Source organism: Ovis canadensis, chromosome 1, assembly GCF_042477335.2.
Source record: "Ovis canadensis isolate MfBH-ARS-UI-01 breed Bighorn chromosome 1, ARS-UI_OviCan_v2, whole genome shotgun sequence".
Taxonomy (NCBI): domain Eukaryota; kingdom Metazoa; phylum Chordata; class Mammalia; order Artiodactyla; family Bovidae; genus Ovis; species Ovis canadensis.
The window spans coordinates 176,169,331-176,190,387 of NC_091245.1; the positions used below are offsets into that span (position 1 = coordinate 176,169,331).

Consider the following 21,057-nt stretch of genomic DNA (forward strand, 5'->3'; position numbering starts at 1 on the left):
CTTCCCCAGCAGTGCAGTGGTAAGCAACCTGACTGTAATGCAGGAGACAAAGGAGATGTGGTTCAGTTCCTTGACTGCGAAGGCCTCCTGGAGAAGGGAACGGCAACCAACTCCAGCATTCTTGCCAGGAAAATCCCATGGAGGGAGGAGTCTGCCAAGCTACAGTCCATATTGTCACAAAGAGCTGGACACAACTGAGCAACTGAGAATGCAGGCATGGATAGAATTTCTTCCAGGTATCTGCGATTCAGCAGTGAACAAACTAGGGGGAGCCATAGACTTGAGGAGGGGGAGGGGCTGAGGGATAAGACTCTTGTGGGGAGTAAGGAAAGGCCTTTGGGGAGAGGAATTGGCCCCAAACCTTGGACTGGAAATAGCCTGCCATTTCCAGACAGGGGAGAAGATACACCAAAGGAACAGCAAGTTTGAGCAACTAAATGATGGCCAGTGTGACTAAAATTTAATGATACACAATGAGACGGGAAGAGTTTGCTGGGATTAACATCATGCCGGGTCTTATTAGCTTGTTAAGGAAGTTTGGATTTTATTCTACAAGCAATGAAAAGTTATTGGAAATCCTCAAACAGGGGAGAAAAATGATTTACTTAAAATCTTCCTTGGTAGAGGAAAGGAAAGTAGGTAGAATGGGGATGCTGAAACTAAGAGCAATGACTGAAGGAACTGGGGATTTTTACCTTAGAGAGGAAGAAACTTGGGTGAGAAATACCACAGCCCTCCTAGTGAGTGAGAAATTGTAGGGTTGCAAGCTTTAGTTTGACTTCAGGAAGAATTAGAACTGCCTAATAATAGACTAAAATCCTCTGGGAAGTAACAGCCTCCTCATGTCAAACATTTACGTAAAAAGTCTGAATGACCAACTACTTAGGGTGTGACAGAAGGAAATCATGAATTAGATGGGGAAACAGATTAGATAACTAACAGCTGACCCTACACCTCTAGGCAGAAATATGTGTAAGAGCTATTTCAAAGATGGGGGTAGGATTATGAATAAATAACATTATTGACTAAGTGATTCTTAACTGAAACTTATCAAAACCACCTGGGGTTTATCCAAACATCACATACTCTCCAGGGATTCCCTCATAGCTCAGCTGGTAAAGAATCTGCCTGCAATGCAGGAGCCCCCGGTTCCATTCCTGGGTTGGGAAGATCGCTGGAGAAGGGATAGGCTACCCACTCCAGTATTCTTGGGCCTCCCTTGTGGCTCAGCTGGTAAAGAATCCACCTACACTGCAGGAGACCTGGGTTTGATCCCTGGGTTGGGAAGATCCCCTGGAGAAGGAAAAGGCTACCCATTCCAGTATTCTGGCCTGGAGAATTCCATGGGCTATACAGTCCATGGGGTTGCAAAAGAGTTGGATGCAACTTAGTGACTAAACAACAACTCCTTCAAATATATACAAGGTACACATCCATGCACAAAGAACATATTTCCATAAAAGAAGATCACAATGAAATTTCTAACAATAAAATTCAAGCCACATTTTTACTGATGCTTTAGGATTGTGAAGGGTTTTTTTGATGTATTAACTTGGCTAAGATATAATCCCTAGTTATTTAATTAAAGCCAGAATTCTAAGGTGGTTCCCAAACCCTGCCCCCTGCAAGCCTTTCTTTTTTTAACTCCTTCCCCTTAAGGGAGGGATGGGCCTGTGAACATGATGGATTTCATTCCCATGATTATGTTGTGTCACATGGCAAAAGGGATTGTGCTGACTGTAAATTAAGGTCCCCAATCAGCTGACTTTGAAAAAGAGTGATTATTCTTGAGGGAGAGGAGGCAAACCTAATTAAGACCTTAAAAGGATCTGGGATTGTTCTAGCCAAAAAAAAAAAAAAAAAATCAACATGTGCAAAGGAATCAACAAGAAGAAGATTATTCTTAGCTGACTTTAAATATGGAAGAGGTTCTGGAACAAGAATGGAGCAACCTCTAGGAACTAAGAGAAGCCCTCATCAGACATCTAGCAAAGAAACAGGGACCTCAGTTCTACAACCATAAGGAAAGTAATTTTCCCACAACCATGTGTGCTTGGAACAAGACCCTGAGCTTCTGATGAGAACACAGACTGCAAACACCTTGATTTTAGCCTCATAAGACTGAATGGAGAACCTAGTTATACCATGACCACAACTGTGATCTACAAAGTGGTGAGCTAATAAATGAGTGCAGTTTAAAGCTGCTGCATTTGTGGTTGTTTGCACATGCACTAGAAAACCAACACAAGGGTCTCAAAATGCCTTCATGTCAACATTAGGAACATAACATATTTCATGTTGGTAATAACGGAAACGGCAACTTTTCTAAACTTGAATAGACCTTTTAAAACAAAACCCTAAGAGCTTACTCAGAAAAAGGTAAAAATTTAAGCTTCTAAGTTTTTGAATCACTATACTATAAATACAGATAAGAATAACACATTGTATAACTATTTTTATTTACATTTAATAATTTGGTTGTTTACAAGATGTTTTCATAGCAACCATATACAGTGGTAGTAAACATACTGGTTTTATTTATTTATTTATTTATTTTAACATACTTGTTTTAAAGAAAGACAAAACTAGGTTAAAATTCTGGCTACGACAATGATTCTGAACAAGTACTCTAAATCTCTCTTACTTCATGTGTTAAATAACAAGACTGATAACTCTTGTTAGTACTCCCAGAGTTCTTAAATTAAAGACACAATAAACATAAACTACTTGGTATGTGCCCTTATAAATGTAAGATTATTTTACCATGGTACTGTACTATCACTTCCCTGAAATCAGGGATTATGACTTAGTCATCACTGAATCCACTGTGCCCAGGACACTGCCCAGCATGTGTTAAATAGTAAGACTGATAACTAACTCCCAGAGTTCTTAAATTAAAGACACAATAAGCATAAACTAGTTGGTATGTGCCCTTATAAATGTAAGATTATTTTACCATGATACTGTACTATCACTTCCCTGAAATCAGGGATTATGCCTTAGTCATCACTGAATCCACTGTGCCCAGGATACTGCCCAGCACATAGTAGCTGCTCAGTAAATCTCTGGTTAAGTAAGCAAGACATTTTGAGCAAGACTTTGATGAAATGGTCCGCATTTAGCGGGTAAAAACAGAGGGCCTGACAGGTTGACTTTCTTATCCAAATTTTCTTAAACTAGAAAATAAAAATGTATGTAAAAAGCTTTCTAAATTCAAGTCCTGTGCTCTGTCCATGGTACCATACTATACATAGGCACCAGAGGTATATAAAACCTCTCTATATAAAAGATTATATATAGTTCTTTGGCCCATTTTTTGATTGGGTCATTTATTTTTCTGGAATTGAGCTGCATAAGTTGCTTGTATATTTTTGAGATTAGTTGTTTGTCAGTTGCTTCATTTGCTATTATTTTCTCCCATTCAGAAGGCTGTCTTTTCACCTTGCTTATATTTTCCTTTGTTGTGCAGAAGCTTTTAATTTTAATTAGATCCCATTTGTTTGAATCAGTTCTGATGAGATGGATGAAACTGGAGCCGATTATACAGAGTGAAGTAAGCCAGAAAGAAAAACACCAATACAGTATACTGACACATATATATGGAATTTAGGAAGATGGCAATGACGACCCTGTATGCAAGACAGGGAAAGAGACACAGATGTGTATAACGGACTTTTGGACTCAGAGGGAGAGGGAGAGGGTGGGATGATTTGGGAGAATGACATTCTAACATGTATACTATCATGTAAGAATTGAATTGCCAGTCTATGTCTGACGCAGGATGCAGCATGCTTGGGGCTGGTGCATGGGGATGACCCAGAGAGATGTTATGGGGAGGGGGGTTCATGTTTGGGAACGCATGTAAGAATTAAAGGTTTTAAAATTTTAAAAATAAAAAACTAAAAAAAAAAAAAAGATTATATATATATTTGACAGTATCTCTAAAATACTGCACTTAAAAGAATGGCACAAAGAATGGCCTTTAGTTCACATTCTACTAAGTATAATTCTCTATGACACAATTTCAGTTCCTCATCTATGTCTAAAAAATTGGTTTCTATTGCCTAAATCCCCAATGTCCATATGATGGGCAAGTTCCATTATCACAATACATTTGTATTCCACTGTAACAGTCCTGCTCCAATTAACTTTTCGTTGGAAGAAGGTTCTTTTTCTTCCCCTCCTCCCCCAGTAAAAAATGGATGCAAAACAATGATATGACAACAGCAGATGCTAGCAAGGATGTGAAGAAATGGGATCATTCATATGCTGCTGATGGGGATGTCAAATGGACCAACCACTCTGGAAAACAGTTCGACAGTTCCCTTACAAACTAAGCATACACATGCAGAGAGCCAAATAATCTGTCCTTACTCAGAGAGGTGAACACTGTGTCCACCTAGAAAACCTCTACATGATTAATTCACTGCAACTTCAACTGTAATAGCCAAAAACTGGAAACACTCAAGACGTCCTAAAACAGGCAAACAATTAAACAAGCTGTCATATGCCCATACCATGGAATATTACTCAGCCAAAAACCACAGAAAGAGAACAAACTGATGCAGGCAACAACTTGGTTAGATCTCAAGGGCACTGTGCTGATCGAAAAAAGCCAGTCTCAAAAGATTACACACTGTATGATTCCATTTACATAACAGTGCTAAAATGACAAAACTATGGACAAGGGGAACAAATTAGTACTTGCCAGGTTAGCATGAGGGAGAGCTTTGTGCTAATGAAATAGTTCTATATCCTAACTGCAGTGGTAGCTACACAAATATACATATCACAAAATGACAAAGAAATATACATACATTGTACCACTGTCAGCATCCCAGTTTTGTTTTTTTTTTTAAGTTACACAAGATTTAAGCATTAGGAGTAACTGAGCAAAGAGTACACAGCACCCAGCACTGTTCTGTTTTATTTTTGTGAATCTTTTATTTCTGTGAACTTCCTGTGAGTCTATAGTTATTTCAAAAAATAAACAATGAGTGCAAAGCCAAATGTCTGAGACCTCTGGTAGAATTTTCTACATTCTCTCCAATGAAACAATACTTCCTCATTTGAATGGTCCCAAAGTAAACATAGTTCATATTTTTATAGGGTACTTTGAAAATAAAGAAAAACAAAACAATCACAGACACACAAAATTATAAACTTTCTCTTCATCTCCAGATGCTGGTATTCCTTTCCCATTCATTTTCATTCCATCTCCTGGCCTTTTGAGCCTCATATCTTGAGATTACCTCTCAGTGACCTATACAACTACCAAACAATTGATCCCTATGTCTTGTTTTTTCATTCCAATGAAACTGTACATTCCTTAAGAAAAAATTTCAACTAGATATTAGATTATGCAATTCCAGATTTGACCCCCTGTTGAAAGGCACACTTTAAAATAAACAAAACAAAAAAAGCTCTTCAGCCTAAATTAGTACAAATTAATACAAGTTACAATGTAAGAGAGATTTCTGAGCAGAAAAGCCTTCCAGATTCTCCTAGCCTACTCTAAGCCATCTCTCAGCCTCTCCGCATGGTGCAAGAATCCCTCTCACAACCACAGGCCGGCTTCACAACTTGACACCATCCTTCACAAAACAAACATCCCAAGAACACAATTCACACCTGTAAAGCACTTCAGTTCACAGAGTGCTTGTACACAAGCGACCTCATTTGGTGCTCATTAGACTGTCAGGATAAGACATAAAGGCAGGAAGCTTTCTTCATCCCATGTAGGAGATGAGGTAACTTGACTTGGCAAAGTAACTTCTCAATAGCATAAAGGTGAACAGTTAAGTTGCAGAATAGGGGATATAACCCAGATCTGCTGATTTCCTAATACTAAGCAATGTCAAAGTATTCCATCAACCCAAGCACCTCATTCCCAGTGTGGTAACAGACATTTATTAATGGTAAATGCAAGAAGAACAGAGGCAAATAGTGGATCCAATGGAACCGATCTGAGTCCACGAAAAGAGCAGGTTCTCAAAGTATGGTCTAATCCTGAGATCCGTAATATAGCTAGCAATTCTAAACAGAGATTTCAAAACAGAAAGCCAAAATGTACCTCTGTGTGGCTGAAGAACTTAGCTGGCACTGCAAGGAATAAGAAAGAAATGAAAACTTTTTACTCAGCTCACTTTACTGCTTTATGCAACTCACCAACTCAGAAAGGGCAGGATAGTGCTACTATAATCAAAGCTGAATTTAAATATATTAAATTGAATCCCTAGCTCTCCCACATCTTAGCTAAAGTGGGGGTGGGGGAACAACACCAGAGCAAGGCTAAGCACAGGAAATCTCAAGGAATCAGCTATGATAACATGATTTTTAACATTCTTATTCTTCTCCTAATTTGTTATTTCTAGAGGAAGCATGTTTGGGACTTGGCAACCCTTGATCAAAGTGTAAGGTTAAAAAAAAGGTGAAATAATTGGGAAAAAGGCTTGAAAATTAATCACATGAAAGAGAGTACATCTGATGGCAGCAAACAGAACCGTGAGGAGATGATCCCTGAACTGCTCCCTGCAAACATCACAGCCCTCAGACCTAAAGTTTGAGGACCACACAATGCACAAATTATCAACCAACAAAGGAGATTTATTGAGAAAAGCAGAAGAGCAAATAAAATAAAACTCATGATCTTAATGCTGCTAAACACTCCAACATTTAGTATTAATAGAATGTTTTTTGATTCAGAGAAGTTCCTAGCCCCATTTTACCCTTCTTTAACAGGATCATGTTGCTGCAGAAGAAATAACAGAGAAACTTTATAGAAGTCTTACCAACACGATATTTTAGTTCTATGATGGTTTCTCCTTCTCTGCTCAATTCCGTTACTTCGCAAGTGTAGTTTCCTACGACGGCATCACTCTTATCCATCTTCAAAGAGGCAATGCCACGTAGTAATTCTGGTGGTGTGATTTTTGCACTAGAAAAGTTACTGCTGGGCTTGGACATCCGCTTACTTCCATCAAAGATGAAAATGTTTTCTCCTTTAAATTTCCATCTGACATACAATTCAGTAATGTTCTTCGTCTCCACATTGTTAACAAAACATGGGATGACAACGGTTTGATTGCAAAGGGTATATTCTACAGATTTGATTACATTAAATATTAGTTGAGCTGAACCTGGAAAAGAGAAATAAAATTGTTATTTCATACAGAATACTATGAGATCTTAGGTATGTTACAAATTATTAAGATAAAGAGAAGTGCTTCTATTGTTCACTTAAGCAAGTAAGCAACTATAGAGAAGATGGGTGAAGTGAAAAGAACAAATTATTTTAATATTAATGTGCTCAGCTGATAGACAACACTGTACCTCTTCTTTATTCATTCTCACTAACACAAAATATACATTCTCATGAATCCTGGGAATAAACCAGCAACTGTGTTAGAACATACAGATGTAGTATCTGGCTTTGGAAACTCTGAAGCTTGTGTCTTCTGATATTTAAAGAACAATACTGAATTTACTATGAGAAAATTTTTAAATTGAAAGTAAAACCAAATAATATATTCAGTCTCAACTTCTATACACTTTCTCCAAATAGAACTTGCTAAACTGATAGGAAGTTTATTTCTATCCCTAGGTTACATTTCCAAAAAAGGTAGCAGGCTCTACTGTACTTAAATATAAAAAGTAAATCACATGAATCACATCACATCTTTCTACTAGGATGGTAAGCCTTAGAATGCTAAGGATTAAAAAAAAATAATTCTCTACAGCTATTTTTCCATTGCAAAATACAGACAGCAACAGACATTCGGTATGCAAGTATCATAAAGGATTATACACAACTGAATGGCATTTTCCCACTCCCACATTTCACTGAAACTAAGGAACAACTTCCAAATATATATTACAGGTGGCCCTTTCTTCTAGAAACCATAAACCGCCCAAAAGAAAGCTAAGATGCAAGCTGAAACCAAGAGCAGATACTATTAATAAGTAGCACGTATCCGATCAACTCTTTTCAATAGTATAAACTACTGGTTGTTGCCTTATAAAGAGAGGTTGAGAAATGGGTCTTCTTTCATGTGGAATGTGCAAAAATGTGGACAAACTGTAGTTGTCCTCCATATTCTTCAGCCACTCATCACTTCTTTCATGTAAGCAGTGAGTTGGTGTTTCCTTTAAAAAAAGGATTGACAGATACAAATAAAACCTTAGGTTTAATTGTTCATTTTTAAGATTTTTCCTTTATCAGGGGCATCAAGGGCATATTATTACTCTAGGAACATAATTACTCGTCAATAAATGCCCACTGAATTGAATGCTGGGCTGCAGCATCGAATATGAACTGAACAATGTTCAGAAGCCTGAGAACAAATCCCATCTCTGTCACTTTTCAGGGTGCAACCTTAAGCAATTCGCTTAACTTTCTATGCCTTGGTTTACTCTCTATAAGTAAGATGATCAAAAAATGAACACTGGGCTGCTTCACAGAATTGTGCACGCTAAGTTGCTTCAGTCATGTCTGACTTTCTGTGACCCTATGGACTGTAGCTTGCCAGGCTCCTATGTCCACAGGATTTCTCCAGGCAAGAATCCTGGAGTGGGTTGCCACGCCCTTCTCCAGGGGATCTTCCTGACTCAGGGATCAAACCTGCATCTCTTGTGTCTCCTGCAGTGGCATGCAGGTTCTTTACTGCATGGGAAAGGAGAAAGTGTATAGTAAAGGTTCTTTACTAGCGCCACCTGGGAAGCCCCTCACGGAATTGTGGTTGGCATCAATGGAGAAAACATATTGGTAAGTGCTCTGTACTGTGCTATAAATATGTAAGGTCATACTATAAAAACTAGGCACTCCAGCATCTTAAGGTAATGCTCTGGACCTTCTCTGACTGGCAGGTCGGAACTGTTATTTCTGGGAATTGCAGTCTAAATCAGCCCTGCGGTCATCCACAGCTCACCTTCCCCCAGTTCTCTCCATTTCTAGCCACCTAAATATCAGGAAGCTCCAGGCCAAACCTGGACTTCCAACTGCATTCTTCAAAACGCTGGAGTTATGAATTACTTCCCCTGAGAAATAAGCACTGGGTGGAGACTACAGAGTGTACAAGGACAGAAGAAAGTGGTTATGATGCTGGAACTAGAAAGGAAGGAAAGTGTCAGAAACTATGGTCAACGATTTTGAAATGGACTAAAAGATTACCAGGAGTCCCTTCAATGGGGTGCTGGGCCTTATCGGACAGATCCTTTTGGAATAACTCTATAGCAGCCTGGGCCTCCTGCCAAGACTAGGTTGTTTTTATACTTTTGTAAGATGTAGAAAACTGATGGTAATGCAAACGATTCATATCCATAGAGATACAAACAAACTTTGTTCTGCACTTGATTTGGACCTGTTGGAAGAGAGGAATTTTTTTTAAAAAACTACATTTTAGGGACTTCCCTGGCAGTCCAGTGGTTAAGACAGCGCTTCACTGAAGGGGGCATGGGTTTGATCCCTGATTGGAAACTACATGCCACACAGCAGGGCCAAAAAAAAAAAAAAAAAGATTTTATTGCCCTGAGGACACTGGCCAACTTTGTATCTATCCACAGATTCATTTCACCATTCCTGACTGCCTATATGTACATGTGTCTATTCTTCCAATTCTCTTTTTTTTAATCAACAGTTATTTGGCTACATTGGATCCTTAGCCACAGCATGCAGGATCTTTAATTGTGGTGTGCAGATTCTCAGTTGTGGCATATGGGATCTAGTTCCCTGACCAGAGATTAAACCTGGGCCCCCTGCACTGGGAGTGCAGAGTCTTAGCCACTGGACTGCCAGGGAAGTCCTTCCAATTCTCATTTAAAACCAAGATGGCTGTACTGTGTTGTTGGTTTGCTTGTTAATTAATGTGTGAAATAAAAACTTTGACACGTGAGCATTTCATATTTGTTTGAGTCAAACTATACCTCCTAAAAATTATTAAATTTTAATTATTTATTTATTTAAATAATCTAATTAATTATTTTATTTAATTGTTAATTAAAGAGATACAAGTGAAGAGCTAAGTTACCTCAGCAAACTTTTTTAGAAGCCTCCAAGTGAGTACAAAGTGGTCAGCAAGCACTCAGCGACTTTATAACTTGTGTTTAGAAAATGAATTTTCTAAAGAATACAGAAAGCACTGATTCCACTGCAGTATTTGTTGTAATATCAATATAGCCATTTTTATAGCTGAAGCAATTTAAGTTGAACAAATGCTGTCAATAAAATTCAAAGTGAAATTGACCTAGATCAACTATAATTTGAATAACCCTTGCACTAACAATTAATAAATACAATCCAAAAATGTTGCTTCATCAGCTGTTAACTACTTCACCCTCTACAAACATTTACTAAGCAGCGAAATTATTTGATTTGGTTTTTCTCTATTTTGCCTACTGCCTTCTGATGAAACAGCAAAGTGAAGAAAGGACCTAAAATATTCAGAGCAAATAAAGGATCATATAGATAATTACCATGAATAAGTAAATTCTGAATAATCAAGAAATGCCTACAGCAGTCTAATCAGATAGGAATTGATAAGTATAACCATCCGTGATGCTGGAGTTACAGATAAATTAACAAATGAAATGGGAAAATTAACTTATATCAAATGCCAAAAATATGGGACCTTACAATTTCTGTGAATACAGACTACCAGTTCAAACCATCTCATCTGATCTGAAACACTTAACAGGAGGTGCGTATACAATAATGAAAAAAAATGTAGGAATCATCTTTAAAAAACTTAGAATTCTCACCTGGGGGACTAATGAAAGTGAAAGTAAAAGTCACTCAGTCGTGTCCCACTCTTTGTGACCCCATGGACTATACAGACCGTGGAATTCTCCAGGCCAGAATACTGGACTGGGTAGCCGTTCCCTTTTCCAGGGGATCCTGCCAACCCAAGAATCAAACCGAGGTCTCCCGCAGTGCAGGCATATTCTTTACCAGCTGAGCCTTTACAAGGGAAGCCTGGGGGACTGATACATACTTTTTATAACCCAAGGTCGCAAGTGCTTTCTTTCCTACATGAACAAAGTGCTATGGATGGGCAAGAGAGTAACCAGTCTTTAGACTTCTAGGAAAATGCTTGTTGCTACTACAGGAAAAACAGAAGACTATCATAGACTCTGCTCATTTATTTAGGCCTTCATTCTTTTACGTTTTCACATGTTCCATGGAAGATTTCTCTCCTTTAGAACAACACTGAAAATACTGTCCTTTTGTAAGAGCTTATCCAATACTCTCCAAAGGAGCCCTCCCTTCCTAATTACTTCAAATTGAGTCCTCCAGATAAGAAACCAGAAGCTTCCAATACTTCCCCCTAGACATTCTCCTGCTGCCCCACCTATCCACACCTCTCTCCCCTCACTTCCTCTGCTTCAGAAATGAACTCCTTCGCTTGAGAGCTAGTTTCCATTTCTGTCTCCACACTCATCAATATCAAGGACTTCCCCTAGTTGTTTACCGACCTCTGACATCCCCCAAGTTCATTTACAATAGGTTTAAAAAAATTTTTTTTAAATACTTGAACATTAGCCAACTGGGGAAAAAAAAAAAAATCCCTTGTACTTGTCTCTCTCTTTCCTAGCATCTAGAAAGACAATCTAAATGCATTTCTTCATCTCTTACTTCCTACATCCCTGCTACCTGGCCTCCACCTTGCCTTCTTCACTGCAATGGCTCTTGCCAAAGTTGGCGATCATCCCGTGAAAATGGAATGCACATGGTTCGCTCTCCATCTTGACTTCTCTACAGTTCTTGAGCCTGTGGGGAGCCCCTTTCTTGTCTCTTGGCTTCTGTATCTCTGAATTTCCTTCTAGTGCTTTCTCCACCTCATTGCAGCTTGCTTGCTTTACTGAAATCCACTCCTTGACTCACAGTACACATTAGGTTGCTAAGGACTTCCTACCCAGCCTTGACCCCCACCCCTCCCCACTCCAGCATTCTCCCTTACTCCAGGTTTTAACTACCCACACATTTTATTTAACTAGGTTCCCCCTTTCTCCTTAGCTGCAGAGCTTGGGAAGCCAGCCATGTGCTATGCGTTTCCACTTGGATATACGACAGTTACTTCAGAGTCAACATGATCAAAAATCTATCTACCTTCTGCCTACGTTCATCCCAAATCCTCACCTCCCTAAAGTACTTTTTATTATCTACCAGTCAACCAGACCTAGACCTAAGAATCATGCTAGATTCTGCTCTCTCCTCAGCCAGGCGAGTTCTGGGTAGGCTCAACCTACGTGACTGTTCCTAAAGCCAATGGCTGCTACGTGAATTAACTAGACATTCATCATTTCTGCCTTGAACTATTGCTGCAACCCCTAACTAGCTCCCTGCCTTCAGCCTCAAAGTTTCCCATCCCAGTCATGCATTTTGCACAGTTCCCAAAATAACTGTTCCAAACACAAATGTGCACTCCTTTGCATAATATACTTTAACAGCACCCCTTCCCCCACTTTCAGGCTAAATTCAAGTGCATGAGCACGGAATACAAACCAGGTCCTTCAGGATCCTGTCCATCCTCACCTCCTACACTCTCTTATTTCCCAAGTAAGCTTCAGTCATAATGACCTTCTAGCAATTCCCTGGATATGCAAATGTACTCTCATCTCCAGGCCTTTCCCCACTCACACGAGCTGTTACCCAGCCTAAGGAGGCCCATACCTTTCACTGGAGGTACAGGTAAGGGCACACACTTGGCTCAACACTTAGCGCTTGCTAGGTGTATAAGCTTAGGCAAGTTACTTAATTTCTGTATCTCGGTTTCCTCACCTATAAAATGTGACCAGTGATCATGTACACCTCATAGAAATTTTGTTGAGATTTAACAAGATAATGAACATGGAGTTCCTATTGAAATGCCTTTCACTTACACAGCAAACGTTCCATAAATGGCAGCTACAATTCACTAACTTTGGCTCTTCCTGAAGGCACAGCTGAGATATTCAATCCTGTCCCCGTCGTTGCTACTACTCAACTCTATTCGTCCCTCCTAACTGCTCCTATTCCCCCCATTCAAGCGCTGTCGCTCAGTTCCAAATCTTGTAACTACTGTTTTACTCTACTGATTTCTCCATTAGGATAAAAAGGGAGAAACACAAGGACAATGCATTCATTTGATATCCTATGGATCTAATTCAGGGTCCAGCCAGTAGGGCTCAATACATTCCTCCTGAATGTAAAAATTTAAAGTATGAATCCCATGAAAAGAAAATCTAAATATCATATCAGGGAAGATTCACTCTTCTTCCATATTTCAAGAGACTCCTCCACTGTTTCTTACTTCTATAGCCCTGATTATGGTATCATGAGGCTACATATTTTAATGAAAAATCTAAACCAAGTCGGATGCAGATTAGATGGAACAGTTTCTTTAAAATTACTTGATGTCTCTAAGAATGCTCCTCCTACCGGGCAGTGTTTAAACTGGATGAGTTGCAGTGTCCTAGAAAAGGAAGGGCTTTTCAGGCCACAGCAAGTTCAGAGGAATAAAGAAAGAATACCCAAAGGCCAATGATTATTCAAGTGAACTCCAGGAAAAGGGGCTGGAAAAGATGATTAGGACTTATTGTAAAGGCTTCCTTGAATGTCATTGTGGGAAGTCTGGAGCTGATAACCTAAGTAATGACAAACCACTCAGACTTAATTACATTAAAAAAATAATAATAACACAGCAGTATGAAGGGTGAATTAAGGATAGGAAGAGCTTTGGGAAAGGAGATTCATTAAGAGATGGCTGCAATAATCCAGGAAAATGACAAGTGAAGAGAAGGCCAAAAGTAATAGTGAAAGAATGAAAAAAGCATATGGACATAAGTCAGATGTGAGAGGTAAAGGAGAAGCAAGAAGAATTACAGTTATTAACTAAAATAGCATGTATAACCAGTTAGATTGTGGATTAACTATAGAGTAAAGGAGAAGAAGGAGAAGGCAATGGCACCCCACTCCAGTACTCTTGCCTGGAGGATCCCATGGACGGAGGAGCCTGGTGGGCTACAGTCCATGGGGTCGCTGGGAGTCGGAGACGACTGAGCGACTTCACTTTCACTTTTCACTTTCATGCACTGGAGAAGGAAATGGCAACCCACTCCAGTGTTCTTGCCTGGAGAATCCCAGGAACGGTGGAGCCTGGTGGACTGCTGTCTCTGGGGTCGCACAGAGTCGGACACGACTGAAGCGACTTAGTACTAGTACTAGTAAAGGAGAAGGAAATGGCAACCCACTCCAGCGTTCTTGTCTGGAGAATCCCATAGACAGAGGAGCCTGGCAGGCTATAGTCCATGCGGGGGTCACAAGAGTCGGACACGACTTAGTGCACTGTCTGTCTCTCAAAGATACTTAAGAGATTCAGCAGTAAATATTCTTTCAATATTCAATAGGCTGAGTATTAAAAGTACCAGTGGCACACTGAAATGGAGATGTCCAGTAGATCCCAGGATATGTCAATGTGGACTTAAGAAGAAAGGTCTGAGCTACAGAGACTTGGGAATTACCAAGAATATAGCTGGTAACTGAAACTGTGAGCATAAACAAGATTACTCAGAGAGTCCTTGCAAACAGAGCAGGTACCAGAGAATAAAATGGTGGGGAATATCAATATTTATGGACCAAACAGTTAAAGAGGAACAAACTAAGGATGTGAGAAAAGAGGTGAAGTAGGTGAGGGGGCAAAGACCACCACTGCAGACACAATGGAAGGGTCTTAACTATGGACAAAATAGATGTTAAGCAGGATGAGTAAAAAAAAAAAACAAACCTCTAGATTTAAATTTTCATTCTTAGCTTCTTTATCTGCAGCGATGTCAGCAGATGAGGGGACTGGAGTCAGACTGCATTTGGGAAGTGAAGGGGAGGGGAGAAAGAGGAGGCAGTGATTCTCTATGAATAAATTTGGCAGAATAAGAAAGCAGGCTTCCTTCGTGGCTCAGCTGGTAAAGAATCTGCCTGCAATGCAGGAGACCAGGGTTGGGAAGATGCCCTGGAGAAGGGAAAGGCTACCCACTCCAGTATTCTGGCCTGGAGAATTCCATGGACTGTTTAGTCCATGGAGTCGCAGAGTCGGACAGGAATGAACGACTTTCACTTTCACTTTTGCGGGCCTCCTTGCTGGCTCAGATGGTAAAGAATCTGCCTGCAATGTGGGAGACCCAGGTTCAATCCCTAGATCAGGAAGATCCCCTGGAGAAGGGAATGGCAACCCACTCCAGGATTCTTGCCTGGAGAATCCCATGGACAGAGGAGCCTGGTGGGCTATTGTCCGTGGGGTTGCAGAGTCGGACACAACTGAGTCAGTAACACACACAAGAGAGCAGAGAAAGAAGGCAACAATGGAAAGAGCGTGGAACCGCTCTTCTTGCTTGTTTTTAATATGGAGTCAAACTTGAGCATGTCTTCAAACTAAGATGAAGGAATCAATGAAGAGGGAAAGATCTAAGGTACAAGACTGAAGGATTAAGGTGATTAGGCAGGTCTCCAAGATGGTGGAAGTGAAAGACCTGTAGACAGGGGGGTCTTTCCTTGGAAAGGTGAATAGGAACACTTCTGACACTGGGTGAAGGAGGAGAATGAAATGAATGTTGCCTAAGATATTATAGACAAGTTTAGTAATGGTGGGTAGGAAGTTGAAAGAGTCCACACCACACATCACTATTTTCTGCAGCAGAGTAGGAAGTTAATTATTTGTTCAGGATGGATGATCAGGAATGGGATAAGAAGCCCCAGCAGTCACTAAGGTAAATGAAGCAAAGCCCATGAGTCAAGATACCTGCTAGAAATGAATCCATTTAATTTCTGCCATCAGGCTTGGGTTCTGGTATGAAGAACTGCAGTCTCAAACTGAATGAGGTTAAAATTAGGGTCAAAGCGAGGATTTAGTCAGATCTCTCCTCAACAGAGACCAAAAAAGGCTGGTAAAAAGGCAGGTGTTCACAGGTGTTTAGTTCTGACTCAAACTGATCTCCCACTGGGGTTTTAAATGGTCCCTATAAGAACAGAAGTAGTCAACTTAGAGTTATAAGGCCCAGGGCAGTTTAAAGGCAGTAACATCCACAATTATAGCCTTTTCAAGCACTTAAAATATATTAAGTACTACTGAGGTATAAAAACAAAAAATCCCTTCTCTTTATAAACTACACTTTAAGTTATTAAGAGGCACACAGTCTGAAATTTGTCTGTATGCCCCAGAAGGCCTTGCAAAAAGCTTAAAGCATAGCATGGGTTCATACTTACTTGAAATAGAATAAGCAATGTTGACAGACCCTGCACTTACCCAATCCCTTGTGTGTGTGTGTGTGTGTGTGTGTATGTGTGTGTGTGTTAGTCGCTCAGTCGTGTCTGACTTTTTGCAATCCCATGGACTGTAGCCCACCAGGCCCCTCTGTCCATGTAATTCTCCAGGCAGGAATACCGGAGTGGACTGCCCTTCCCTTCTCCAAGGGATCTTCCCAAACCAGCGACTGAACCCAGGTCTCCCACATTGCAGGCAGATTCTTTACCATTTGAGCCATTTAGTTCAAATATGCACTTAATTTAAATCCTAATTTTAATCTCAAACCCTGGGATTGACCAGATTCTGATGGCTCAGTGTTAAGTAATCAGCCTGCAATGCAGAAGACACAGGAGATGAGGGTTCAATCCCTGGGTCCAGAAAATACCCTGGAGGAGGAAATAGCAATCCACTCCAGTATTCCTGCCTGAAAAATCCCATGGATGGAGGAGCCTGGTAGACGACAGTCCATAGGGTCGCAAAAAGTAGGACACAAATGAGCAACTGAGCACACACACCATGAAGATGGAATAAAATATTCAGAGCAGCTTCTAATTCCTGTTTCAACTCCATGTAACCACAGAGAATGAAAATCCAGATTCTACTGTCTTAGTCTAGGTATACCACAATCAAATTTCCTGAGTGCTCTATACCTTTTTTCACTTTAGTACTACAATGTGTTTAGCAAAACTGATCCTACACTATCATTCTTGTTCTTTTATCATAGAAGAAATATCAGCACTAGTACACAGAGTGAAATTTGCTTTATCACAGCCCAAGAGTGCATTATATTAGGCTGAGCTACAAGATACAAAACTACAGAAATTTTTATCTTGTATAAAAAGGTATGACAGCAAAATAAGCTAAAAGAGGGGTAAAATGGTTACATGAAAACTATGTCTCTAAAAGAAGATGAATGTATTAAAAAAAATGACGCCTATTCTAGCTAGAGTTGACTTAATATTAAGGAATGCAAACTTAGTTTTAATAATGCATTTTGGATTTACAATGTTTATCCATTTGGGGGAAACCACCTATTTCTCTACTTTAGAACCTGGCCTTTCAAATCTTCATCAACAACTCAGTGGCAAACATAAAACATCTGCCAAAATACAGATGACAGCATGAGAAAGTGTCCTAATAGTAGGCATTTAGGGCAATGGTTTAGCACCCTGCCTCTAGACTGCTGGGCGGCCCCGGAAATAAGTACATTTAAAGAGGCGTTTACTTCCTTAAAATGGCAAATTGTGGTTCAAAATAATATATCTGTTAGGAGAAAAGAAAACATTTTTGTTTAAGCCAGCTAAATTACTACTAGACTTAGACAATAAAAATGCTTTAAAATCACGTGTACCCGTGATTCTAAAAACTCACTTTAAATAAAGAAAAATCATTCAATTACTGAAAAGACAGTTCTTAATCAGTGTCATTATCTGAGTAACCTTTTATTTACCAGTTAGTGAATATCACTGAAACTGATGATGTACTTTCAAACAACGTATAATTGGACATATGGAGGAGGGAGGAGGAAAGGAGAATAGTAATAATTCATTCTGCATCTTGTAAATCAATACAGAAAACTGTATTTTGCCTGTAATTAAAAGGAATGGGCATTTTGGATAACTTTCTTTACTATGAAGATCAACTGAATCTGTAGAGGTTACCAGGAAATAGCCTTTGACCACTAATCATTTATAAATGAAACTGAAAGCAAAATCAAACCTGAGTACAAATAAACGTACAAATCCATGACTTCCTTACTCATTCGAGAATCTAAAGTCAGCCTTGCAGATACTTGGGTTTACAACTACTTGTGTTCTGAAACATTTCTTCCTACATGCTCTTTTAAAACTACATATTAAACACACATGTACAAAAATACATTATAGCTTATGACAAACACTATCCCTTCCTGTTTTATATTCAACACTTAACAACTCAAACGTATAATATCTCTGTTTTGGCCTTTTTTTAAGGTCATTATTAACTAAGTACAATAAAAGACCATGAATTCTGAATTCTAAGACTCTGTAGGGACTTAAGCATATTAATACTGTATGTAAATAAATGCTAATCATACGTGATCATACCTATTACTAAAGGAGGCCTAACCATTTCTATCCTCAAAAGTACCATTCCAGCAGTTCTTTCTAATCTACTTGAAAATAGGACCCTTGTTTTTAAAACAGTGCATGATTCACATTTTTTTATGCTTCAAACTAGCTTTGAGACCACCGGTCTGATTTAGTAATATTTTATTACAAATTCATAACCGGGTTCAGTGTAAGGCTTTCCGATCATACAACAGGTTTCTGAAAGCAGTATTTATCTGAGCTATGACGGTAACGGGCAACGAGATGTTAAGGATGATAACAGAAAACACTACCCTATCTAGTATCAACCCTTTAGATAACAGAGATTGATTATTAAGAGCTCCAAAATCCCAGGAGATTTCACAGAGGGGGAAAGGAGCTAAGTCGGGACATAAGGGCATTTTGTAAACAGCTTGAAGTCACAAGCCTTCACAAATGGTAGAGTGAGGCTAATAACCCATTTAAAATCTAATTAATCTAGCATTCCAGAATTAAATGTAACAACTGCTTGATACTACTACTCTAACTCAATTCTGAATTTTACAAAAAGTTCACAACAGAATGTATAGATGTGAAGTGTGACAGGCACTATAGAGCCTCGAAAATTCCTATTCCTTCCTCAGTTTTTACAGGCGAAGCACACGTTCTAAAAAAGCGAAATGGATTCCAAAAGCTTGGGGGGCCAAAACGCCTTTGGCGTTGAAAGACACCAAATCCCACTCTACCGCAAATGTGTTTTGACTAGAGGTTACTATCTTCATACTTAAAGCGAAATCTGGATTACTTTTAAAACGGTTCCCCTAAATAACGTAGGAAAACTTGAACGCGCAATTTAGACTGTATTGAAGTGGCTGATGGTGGTGGGGCGTGGGGGTAGTTTCCACCCAGTAAGCTATATTTCTAGGGTTAAAAAAAAGAAAGAAAGAAAAAAAAAAAAACAGCCAGAGAATCTTCTGATTAAACGCTGGGTTGTAAATGAAACTTATTTGTGTCCTTTACGTCCTCTTAACTCCTATGTTCGTGTGGTAGGGCAAACGGAGGAAACCCCTTCTAGCAGACTTTGCCAAAATGCGTACTTGCATCACAAGAGGCTGGGGCCCTCCTACTCTCCTTCCTTCAACCCCCAAAACGTTTAAAGCACGGGGAGGGACAGGGGTACGAAAGAGGGATACCCTAACAGCTGCCAACCCCTCGCCTCCGATCGCGCCCCTTCTCTCCAGAGCTAATTTTTGCGCGAGGTGCACGGTTGGAGTCTTCCTCGGTGGTGGCAAACAGGGGAAGATGTGCCCCGCTCTCACCCAGGGGGAAGAGGAAGAGGAAGGAAAGGAAGAAAGGAAGGGGGTGCCGATCACCCGCTGGGCCCTCCCGCGTCTGCACCCGGGGCCTTGCACCCGTGCAAGGGCCCGCTCGTCCCGCGCCCCGGCCACCCTCTCCAGGGAGCCGCCGGGCCAGCCGGGCGCAGCCCACACACCCGCGGGGGCGCCGAGACACAAGCTGTAGAACCAAGAGCTAGTCACCACTCACCGCAGCGCACCGAGGCCAGCAGCAGAACCACTACCAGGGGCCACATCTCCGCGCCCGCCGCTGGGTCGCCGCAGCCGCCGCAGGCGTCTAGAGCAGGCGCCGCAGCAGACACAGAGAGGACCCGCCGCCACCTTCTGTCACAGGCAGGACCCGCTGCCCAGGCTGCCTGGCCGCGCGCGCGCGCGCGCTCCCGACGCCCCCCCTTCCGACGCCCGCGCGGGCCGCGCACGCGCACTCGGCCTCCCCTCAGCCCCGCCTCGGTGGCTGTTGACGCCGCGCCCTCCAGACTCGCAGCTTCCAGTTCCCGCTCCCGCCTGCTCCCTGGCGGTGGCGCGCGCGGGGCTTCCCGGTCACGCCCCGCGGCCCCTGGCCGCCTCCTCTCACGTCAATGTCCGCACACCGCCCCCGCTACCCGCTGGAGGCTGAGTGTGTGTTCTCCCGCTCACCGGGGACCTCACTGCACCTGTCCCTGTCTGCTGTTCCCTTTTACCTCCCTGGGGACCCCCTGTCTTATCTCCACTGGTCCTCTCCTGCGTTCACGCCCAGCCTCACGCTTCAGGAACCCCCTCCCCAGGCGCTGCTCCGTGGCGCTCCCTCGGAGCCCACTTCCCTCTGGACCCCACAGTGGCTCGCCTCTCCCTCCATCCAACGTCCTCCCGCGCGATGGGACCTCCGCGGCTCCACACTTCTCACCCCTCTCCATTTCCCCCGGAGCTCGGCCGCCTGCAGTGGGAGCGCTCACCGTGTGGGGGCATCTCAACGCTTCCCCCGCCGGCAGCGAGCCCGGAGGGACCACGCCTAGGACAGGTCGCAGGCGGTCGCGTGTCCTCTGGGAACTTCCACTCGCTGCTCGTGGGCTGCCGGGCCCTCCGGGGTTCACCGCGTCCCGTCTGCTTTGGTTTTCCCGGCCGCTCTCAGATCCTCCATTCTTTTTCTCGCCTAGTTCTGTTGTGTTTTCAACCTTTGAAAGGGATTACTCAAATTCCATTCGTGGTGGTGAACACTTTGTTGTTGTTCAGTTTCTAAGTCCTGATGCTGAAACCCTAGCAACCATCAGGGGTGGTCGCAACGGTTAGCAGAAGTATCCACGATGCCCCTTCCTGCAAAGTCATTGGGCCTGGTTAGTTCCCTCGCAGTGGTCCCTCTTCTATGCTGTTTGAGTTTACCTTGCT

At 41.5% G+C, this 21,057-nt stretch overlaps 1 protein-coding gene across 5 annotated transcripts in view; it reads right to left on the reverse strand.

Moving 5' to 3' along the window:
- CD47 (CD47 molecule) overlaps positions 1-20,592 on the reverse strand; it is a 62,826-nt gene extending 42,234 nt beyond the window's left edge. For 3 of the 5 annotated variants that reach the window (XM_069552628.1, XM_069552614.1, XM_069552619.1), the window contains exons 1-2: positions 19,886-20,202; positions 6,792-7,139 (exon numbers count right to left, since the gene is read on the reverse strand). In XM_069552628.1, coding sequence (XP_069408729.1) covers positions 6,792-7,139; positions 19,886-19,931 — 394 coding nt within the window. In that variant the 5' untranslated portion in view covers positions 19,932-20,202. Of the gene's footprint in view, positions 1-6,791; positions 7,140-19,885 lie in introns of all 5 variants that reach the window. The other 2 variants (XM_069552636.1, XM_069552645.1) reach the window with 2 other exon arrangements.
- Positions 20,593-21,057: the final 465 nt, after the last annotated feature.